This window comes from Cariama cristata, unplaced genomic scaffold, assembly GCF_000690535.1.
Source record: "Cariama cristata isolate BGI_N322 unplaced genomic scaffold, ASM69053v1 scaffold10093, whole genome shotgun sequence".
Taxonomy (NCBI): Eukaryota; Metazoa; Chordata; class Aves; order Cariamiformes; family Cariamidae; genus Cariama; species Cariama cristata.
Genome location: NW_009606639.1, coordinates 3,507 through 12,942, shown reverse-complemented (window position 1 = coordinate 12,942; position 9,436 = coordinate 3,507). Strand labels below are relative to the sequence as shown.

Sequence of the window (9,436 nt, the reverse complement as noted above, 5' to 3'; positions counted from 1 at the left end):
AAAAGTTGCTGAGTACCTCAGCCTTCTCTGTGTCCCAGACAACCAGGTCTCCCATTTCCTTCTGGAGAGGACCCACATTTTCTCTAGTCTTCCGTTTATCACTGACATACCTATAGAAGCTTTTCTTGTTGCCCTTGACATCTCTGGCCAGCTTTAATCAGTGAAGACTTTGGGTGAACTGTCTCACTGCTCTGCAGACTGAAGAGGAAAGACTTGTTGCATGAAGAGAGACACTGGAGCTGAGTGAGACAGCCTAATTTGTCCCCTGTAGAGGAGCCAGTGCAACTCTAGAAAAGGCCTAGGCTGATAGTAGTAGGTTACTCTCTCCAGAGAGTTACAAAGGGACTCATTTGCCAACCTGACGCACTCTGTAGAGAGGTGTGCTGCTTACCAGGGACTGGTATCAGGGATGTCACTGAAAGACTACCAAGCTTCGTACAGCCCGCTGACTATTATCCGCTCCTGTTGTTTCACGTTGAGCACTGATGACACAGCCAGGAGCAGTCTGAGGAGTATCAAAGATTGCAGAGCCCTGGGAGCAGCAGTAGGGGAGTCTGGAACACAGGTAGCATTTTCATCAGTCCTCCCAGTCAAAGGGAAGGGATTGAAAGGGTCAGTCAAATCTGGCAAATCAACATATGGTTACGGCACTGGTGCCACAGCCAGGGGTTCAGCTACTTACACTGTGGGACTCGCCTTGAGAAACCTGGTCTGCTGAGGGCTGATGGGATCCACCTGTCAGAGAAGGGGAAGAGCATCTTCAGTCATAGGCTTGCCAAGCTGGTGAAGAAGACGGCTTTAAACTAAAACTACCAGGAGAGGGGAACCCCAATCCATCCTACTCCTACCACTTTGATGTCAATGGCAGCAACAGATGCCCAGAGCCTGGAGAGGGATTACAGGTCGGCAGGTGAGCATCTGAAGAGCAGCACAAGGGAATCCCAGCAGCTCCAGGCAGCAAGTTGGCTTCATCAGGGGCCCCAACTTAAATGCCTCTATGCAAACGCCCGTAGCATGAGGAACTGGACTTCAGGAGAGCAGACTTTGGCCTCTTCAGGGAGCTGCTTGGTAGAGTACCATAGGATAAAGCTCGGGATAGAAGAGGGCCCCAGGAAAGCTGGTTAATAGTCAAGGATCTTCTCCTGCAAGCTAAGGAGCAATGCATCCAAAGAGGAAATCGAGCAAAAACACCAGGAGGCCTGCACAGATGAACAAGGAGCTCCTGGACAAACTCAAACCCATAAAGTTTTAATTTTTCTTAAAAAAAAATAGCCTCTATGCAGGGAGAAACTTATATTCAGTAGCCATGGTTATATTCATAGTTGGGGAAAATAGAGTTTAATTTAGAAATGAAGGTTAAAAGCTAAATGTTATTTTTCTGGAGTTTTGTTTCTGGGTTTTTTTGTGGCTGATGGATTTCTCTTTCCTCAGTCTCGCCCTGTCCTTCCACTTCACTATTTTTCAGACTTTTCTATCTTGAATTCCAATTCTGGCAGCTTCTTTTGATATGATAAATAGGGAACAGGGAAGAGAGGTTTTACATTTTCCAATTTAAGCCCTTCATATGAAGCTTGGATGTTTAAGGAGGTTGCTTCATAACAAGTGTGAGGTTGTGTTCAATGAGCACATTCACTCCCGTGGTCAGTCCTGATGTTGGCAGTGCTTCCCTGAGGCAGAGCCCACTGAAGGACATTTCAAAATGGCAGTACCAAGTCAAGAAGCTTTCCAGTGCTGCTGGTTTTTATAATCTTTCTCCAAAGAAGGTGGAGGTCTCTCTCTGTGGATGTTACTGGATTATTTATTTGACTTCACAGCATCCATTCTAAAATAAAAGACAATGACCTAAACTATTTTATGATACGTTGCTAAACCTAAAAGGTGTTACAGAACAGAGATTTTTTTTTTTTTTTTGGAATGCAGGTGTTTTCTCACATCTTACAGTATCTATGCATGTTGGAGTGTATCTATAGCTAGATTGGACTACCTCATGAAATCTTTGTTTCACTACCAAAGCAGTAAATGTTTCCTGTTGTCATTTCCATTTAATATAGTGATAGATCCAGGTTTTTCACCTGTTTGCTTTGCAATATGTTGATTTTTAATTAAACCTTCTTGGTGATATTATCTAATCACCTAGGATCAAGGTAGGACCACAGTAGAAAACTGGGGATACCAAGAAAGTGCTGACTTGCATTTTATTCCTTTGTGTCATCAGGTGCCATTCCAAGCATTTTGGATCATGTAATATTTATGCTGAGTGAATCAGGAATTGCTGTTAACTTTGATCATAGGGAAAAACTAATTTTTTCTGATTTAACTCCAACTGTGCAATTATTGGGCAATGAAGTACCTATTACCTACCTTAATTACCTATCTTAAACATAAAAGTCTTTCATCTGCAGTTCTAAACTGTCGGCTGCTAAAGCTCTCTCAGCAACAGCTTCAGCCTCACAGATTTTATGGATGAAAATTCAGGCTGACTTGGTCAGATAATTATTGGCTCCTCTTACATATACCCAGATGAAATTCTCTGGCATGTCTGATGCTAGCGAAGTTGACTGAACTGTTTCTAAAGTTCATTAAACTATTTGTTATTCTCAGGTAAGCTAGTGGCATCATCTGCAAAAATGAGCTCTCCTTTTTTATAGCATGTATTTAAATCAAGTAAGATCTGACAAAGGTCACTGAAGAGTTGTTTCAAAGTCGTATTTCAAAACTGAAAGGAGAGAAGTGACTGTGAACTTCTAGGTAACATAAACATTGGACATAGAGCTAGCATACTGTCTGTAGTCTAAAATAAAGTATTTATGAGGTCTGTTAATCTATTTAGCCAAAAGGTGTAGGCAATTAGGACTTTCAGCCCTCAAGTAGTCACTCAGTGCGTCTAAGTGTTATGAATTGTTACAGAATCTCTTCTGTTGACGGTTTATTAAAGTTTTGTAATTTCTTTTAAAAAAAAAAACAACACACACTAATCCCTTGTCTTTAGTTGACAGGCTCAGTTTTAGAAGATGCCTGGAAAGAAAAAGGAAAGAATGATATGGAGGAAATGATTCAGAGAATTGAAAATGTTGTGTTAGATGCAAACTGTAGCAGGTGAGAAGATAAATTTATGTGCAGTGTTCTGTTTTGATATTAAACAGTACACCTTCAAAATCTTCAAGAAAAATGAACATGTCCAAAACACCGTCTTAAAAACTTCGATTTATGAAAAGTAAGGTGATGTTTGGGTCACTTCCTATGTGTTAAAAAAAAAAAAAAAGTATTTTCCAGTTGAGGGGGTTTTGGGGTTTTGGTTTTTTTTTTTTTCATGTTTGTATTTTATCTTTTAATAGAGATGCATGTTCTACTTTAATGATTTTTTTTTTTTTTAACCTTTTAGGTCTTGAGATATTCCATAAGAGCTTTAGGGTCTAAGAGCAAGTCTATATGAAAAGAGACAATAGTGGCGATACCTCATAGTTTATACTTTTAAATCTGATTTTAACAGTATTAAATATATATAAACAATAATAAATATATACAAATCACTATAAATGTAAAGGCAAAATGGAAATAAGCTTTGTGGGGCTTTTTTGGGTGTTGTTGTTTTTTGGTTTGGTTTTGGTTTGTTTTTCCTCCTGGATAGCATACCTTTTTGGCAGAGTTTTACTGCAGTCTGGAAAAAAATGAGTAGTTGGCTAATGTATTCTGCTTCTCAATTTGCAATCAACTGTGTGCATGAGGTGATCTGATTCTGTTGTACTGTAGCTTCTTGCAAACTTACTAAAAAGCAACCTATAGACGGCTGAGACACTCTGACTTGACCTCTTGCCATATGGAGGGAAGCCAACATGTAGCTCATAGCATCTGCAGGTTGTAAGTGAGCTCACCTGAGGAAAATTTTGCTTCAGGAAACAGAAAATTGGTAGTGCAAGCCGAGGCTTCAAAGACACAGAAACTCAAACTTACTTTAATAGGGGAAACAACTGATGTTGGTTGGTTATTTATTTATTCCTTAATGAGATGCTACTCTGTGGACTTGCTTAAAAGAAGAAAGCAATATCTCTTGTTTAGGGATGAAATGGATGGTGGTATCTCATGTATTGGAGACATTACTTCTCACTGTTGACTGCAAAATTTCAGTGTGATTAAGATGCTAAAGTTAGGAGCATAAATTAGGTGATTAAAATACAATTTGAAGATCATCCCCCTGCTTTTTCCAGTACTGTCCTTTTCTCAAAAAGGGATTTATTCATCAACTTGTGCTGCAGGTTTGGCATCTTGAGAAAAACTATAGCAGGAAGTGGAGAGGGTGAGTATCTCATAATTGACACACAAAGCATCTAGACTTGCAGGGGAAAAAAAAATTACCTCAGTTATTTGCAGATTGGACCAAATCTTGTCCTTTTTAGAGCTTTTGCAGGGGGATTTAACTAACTAGTATTTGTAAGAAAAGAGAAGCCAAATTTCTTGCTTAGCACAAAACAGTCTTAAGTTTTGTCGCGTTTCTCTTTATTTCAGAGATGTGAAACATACACTTCTGAAACTAGTAGAACTGCGATCAAGTAACTGGGGTAGAGTTCATGGAAATTCTTCACATACAGAAGCTACCCCTGAAAATGATCCAAACTATTTTATGGTAAGAATGTATGGACTCTTCAGTTCCTTAATTTAATGTGAATTTAAATTGATTCATAGATAATCGCATTGCTGAAAACTAAAAACAGCTGTCTCCCTGAATGCATATAACTTTCTGTATAACTTTATTCTTAGAATGAGCCAACATTTTACACTTCTGATGGTGTTCCTTTCACTGCAGCAGATCCAGGTACGTCACAAGCTTAGTATACCTGTGTTCTCAATCTTCTTTAAAAAGTTGTAATTAAGTTATGTCCCGTTGAAGTACATAAAAAGTTGTTCTCAAACGTTAGAAACTCGTACAACTTAAGATGAAAATATGTATGAATTCCTGGCTTTGTGTAAAAAGTGCCTTATTCTGCATTAAAAGAAGGTAAATGTTTGAAATGGAGAATAGGTATTTGAGTCATACAGTTCAAAATAATTTCTGCCATAGTCCTGAGCACTTGGTACTATTATCTAAACTACTTGGTCTCTCCAGGAAGCCAGAAATCTTCAAGTCTTGTTTTGTTTGTACGTTGTTAGTAGCAAAAGAGTTTGTTTCTTTCTTGGTTTCTTTGTTTTCTGTAATCTGAGCACAATGTGGCATGACATACTTGGAGGTAAAGACATTTCTGACTACCTTTACAGTTGTCTGGGACGACAGGTATCATTCTTAGAGGTCGGTTGATATCCTGAGAAAACACTACCAGGAGTTTTTCCTATACGTTTCATGCCATTTGTGGTTACATTAAATAGGCTATTTTCAAACTGTATAGATGTATGTTAATTTAGAGGACTACTGCTGTATATTACTCAGTCTCATTTTTACTTTGCCAGATTACCAAGAAAAATACCAAGAGCTGCTTGAAAGAGAGGATTTGTTTCCAGATTATGAAGAAAATGGAACAGATCTATCAGGACCGGGAGATCTGTATGTTTTCTTTTTGAGTGATAGGGTTTTTTTAATACCAGTTATCTTTAGTGCAGACTTAGTTTCATTTTTGTCAAGATTAGATTCCTAATACAACTATTATCTAGCTCTATAGTGGAAGTGGAAGTTATGTATTTGTTTGGATGTAAATTGGTTTGTAATCACATAAGTTTGAAAGAAATTTTATGTTTATCCAACTGAGTAGGGTAACTAAATTTCAGATATTTGTGAGCATGTACAAACATACTCTCTTCTGCATGGGGGGGGGGGGGGGGGTGGGGTGGGAATTGCAAGCAAAATGAAGTACCAGACCTTCAAGTGTTGGTAGTGAGGCAACCTGAATTCATTTGACTGGTGCACATATACATCCCAACTGGAGATGACTACAAAATTTTCAGGAGTCTTTCAAAGGAAAAAGGTGGTTAAGTTTCTCTCCTCAGGATAGGTAGTAGTCCCTCAACTAAATGGCTATTCAGTATTCCTGTAGAACAAGAAAAGCAACCTAGTGGCAAAGGGGGAAGCAATAGATGGGAACGTAGTCTGACTTTCTGACACCAGTTTGTAAGAATTTAATAGGAAACCAGTAAAAGAAATACAGTCTAGACTAAATTGCTCTGAGCTTTATACTTACCTGGTTGTAGGAGGATTTTCAGATCATGATTTGATACCTATGAACATTATCAGTGTTGTGTTCATGTGTGATAAGAGTGCTGGCCTGGACTGGTATTTTTGTTAGTCAATTAGAAAACTTTTAGATCGTGCCTAGCTGAGGGGAGTGGCAAGAACTTTGAAAGACAAATTAGAGATGTCATCAGAAATCAACAAGCTTATACTGAGGGGAAAAAAAGACCCATGTGAACTTCTGTGCTTAGAAGAACAAATGAAATGCAAAATGGAGACAGACAGCAGTTAAACACAGCAAATCCGAAAAGTAATGTGGAAGACAAGTCAACCTTCATGCAAGGTGACTGTGGAACCTTCTTTGTTGAAGGCTTAAGAAAAGCTTAGATAAATGTATGCTGATCCTCTTGTCAGCTGTTACTCATGACTGACGTCAGTGAGAAGGGTTCTGTGTTGAGTCCCTTCTCAAGTCTAAACTTCTACAAGAAAGATGGAACAAATAAAATAAATATGTAGACTGCTGCTTCATTGCACAATCCTGAAGAAAAAAATACTTTCCTTACACGTTTCTGTGGCACTGTGGTTTTGTGTGAACCACCATTTATGACCTCTGTGCCAATGAGATGTGCAGATTCCCTTGTTTGGAACTAAGGCACAAAAGATAATATACGTGAGCACCTGAAATTAATGCACTTTTTGAGAGTTAATAGCTGCTGGCTGTTCTGGGTTTTTTGAAGGCTGTTTAGAATTATATACACTATCATGTTCAAGCTGCAACTCCATTGTCCTAGTTTATGGTGATGAACACTCCAGTTGGATCTAGAGAAAACAAGGAACACTCAAGTTACTTCCCAGTAAATATGGGGAGAAAGAAAGCTGAAGTGATACCCATCACTTTCCAGCTTTATTTTGGTAGTCTCCACTCTGTGCAATACTTATCATTAACGGGATCGAGTCTTTTCTGTCACCTAAATGAGACCTATCTTTTCCAAAAGACTGGTTACCATATAATAGAAGGTAATATAATGCAGGTGCAATAGGGAGGTGAATTAAGGTTGCCTTCTTTCATATATCAACAAACAAGAATGCAGATTTTCCATATAAATATATTCTTTGACTAGCATGCAACATGTTGACCAAGCAAAAATTATGCTAATATGATACTAATTATGTTTTCTTGCAAATAGATCACTACAGATACATTATTAAATTTTGGGAAGCTTGGATTGCATTATTGCATTTTCCATCATCTCAGGAAGTATTTCTGTCTCTTAAACTGTGCTCAACATAAGATGATCTAAAATGGTGACAAACACTGTAGCTATTTGTACATATCTATGCTGCTTTGAGGTTTCTGTTTGTTTTCCTAGTACCTGTGATTTTTTTTTCCCTTGCTTCATCCCCTTTAAGAAAATATCATAGTTAACTGCTACTTATAAAGCTTTGTTTTATTCTTGACATCTACATAAATGTTTTTGAAAATCTGTACATAAACTTTGGTGATTTTTTTTTTTAGGTATTTTGATGACATTGATGATGAGATGGATCCGGAAATTGAAGAAGCATATGAAAAATTCTGTCTAGAATCAGAACATAAGAGAAAGCAGTGAGATGTTACACATTAATGTTAGTTTATTAAACCAGTTTAGGTATGGTTAGAATACAGGGGGACACAAAACATTTGTACCAAAATAAGGAACCTGAGTTTCTCCAACTACTAAAGTTATACGATTTCTGTTTTGTTTAACAGAATCTGCCAAAAATTGTAAACTTATGCCCTGTAAGTTAAGATGTTGTGTATATATCATAGTTTATTTTATGTACAGGTATATGAACAATGTTTTGGCTGCAATAAAAATTACTTTAAAATTATCATAATTGAAATTAAAATTTGATGGTGAACCATCCCATAAAATTTACTTTGAGGGAGAAAGGGGAAGAATAAATTGACCTAAATTTAATTGCTTGCTGGTATAGTATATATTGGGATTTACTCATCCTTTTTACCATATACAAGATATCTGGTATTTAATTTTTGTGTTGTTTTGCCAAGGAGAGTATGATCCAAATATCGGGGGTTTTTTTTCTGTAGAACACAATCATAGGAATTGGTTTGTGAAGGTTTTGTTTTGTTTATTTCCTTTTTCTTCCTCTTTCAAAATTCATATGGATGAGGTCTGGACTTTTTTTTCTGCAATAAAGATGTTACATGTTGATATGTGAAAAAGGAAGCAGTATTTTGGAAGTCGAGTGCTTTTAAGATCCTTGGTTCAGATAATCTTATTTTCAGTTTTCACAAGGAAAAACTATCTTTTAGTTTGTTGTGTTCTTCAAGACTGTATGAATATAGTTATGTTTTAACCTATGCTTCTCAAGAGATGTGCAGTGCTCAAGATACTTTTTTTTTTTAATGCATCTAACATGTCTAACCTTCAGGCAACTCTTGTAATTTTCTCTAATTTAAATTTTAATTTTTTCTTCTAATTTTATGTAGTTGATTTAATTTTGTAGTTGGAGTAAATTCATATATTTCATAAATGTTAACATTCTGAAGCCAACTGCTCTTTTTTGACCCCATATAATCATATTAGTTTTCCTAGGATATTCCATTGTTGTTGTTGCCAAACTCAGTTGTACTGTTTCCTGTTATCTGTTACTGGTTAGACTGAGGAGAACCCCTTACCAAAAGCAAGTGGAAATATTTTCCAAAATTTAGCTACTATAAAGAACACATGTTGTAAATATGCATGTAAATAATTCTGTTAATATTTCACTGTTATTTGTTTGGTTAAATAACTTGTGCATCTGCTAATAGAGTGAGCACTGACTGTTTTCTGGATGTTTATTTAACATACTTATTTAGGTTGGAGTTTTGGAAAATAAAATCTAACTAGCTTTGTTTCCTTTGGTATAATTTCACTATCTTGCCTTTTTGCTTTAAAAAAAAAAAATAATTATTTGTGGTCCTTCTTCTGCCTCCCTGTTGTGGTTTAACCCCAGACAGCAACTAAGCATCGTGCAGTTGCTTGCTCACTCCTCCCCCCTCCCAGTAGGATGGGAGGAGAATCGAAAAAAAAGTGAAACTTGTGGGTTGAGATAAGAACAGTTTAACTAAAATAAAATATAATATTAATGATAATGATAAAAAATAATAATTGTAATGAAAAGGAATATAACAATAAAACCCAAGGAAAGCAAGTGATACCCAATGCAGTTGATCACTACCTGCTGACCAATGCCCAGCCTCTCCCCAAGCAGTGATCCTCCCAGTTTATATACTGG

The 9,436-nt window shown here is 36.9% G+C and overlaps 1 protein-coding gene across 1 annotated transcript; it reads left to right on the top strand.

Annotated features, from left to right (window-relative positions):
• The first annotated feature begins 2,993 nt into the window (after positions 1–2,993).
• Positions 2,994–8,120, top strand: LOC104158718 (polyadenylate-binding protein-interacting protein 1-like). Its single transcript, XM_009696440.1, has 5 exons — positions 2,994–3,096; positions 4,504–4,621; positions 4,756–4,810; positions 5,440–5,533; positions 7,671–8,120. Exons 1-5 carry the CDS (start codon positions 3,041–3,043, stop codon positions 7,762–7,764), a joined length of 417 nt encoding a protein of 138 aa, XP_009694742.1. The 5' UTR covers positions 2,994–3,040; the 3' UTR covers positions 7,765–8,120.
• Positions 8,121–9,436: the final 1,316 nt, after the last annotated feature.

Excerpts from the sequence above, each read along its gene's own strand:
- LOC104158718 (XM_009696440.1), top strand. The coding sequence starts at position 3,041 with ATGGAGGAAATGATTCAGAGAATTGAAAATGTTGTGTTAGATGCAAAC. Across the intron at positions 4,622-4,755 it reads ATGATCCAAACTATTTTATG|AATGAGCCAACATTTTACAC; the intron begins GTAAGAATGTAT and ends CTTTATTCTTAG. Across the intron at positions 5,534-7,670 it reads CTATCAGGACCGGGAGATCT|GTATTTTGATGACATTGATG; the intron begins GTATGTTTTCTT and ends TTTTTTTTTTAG.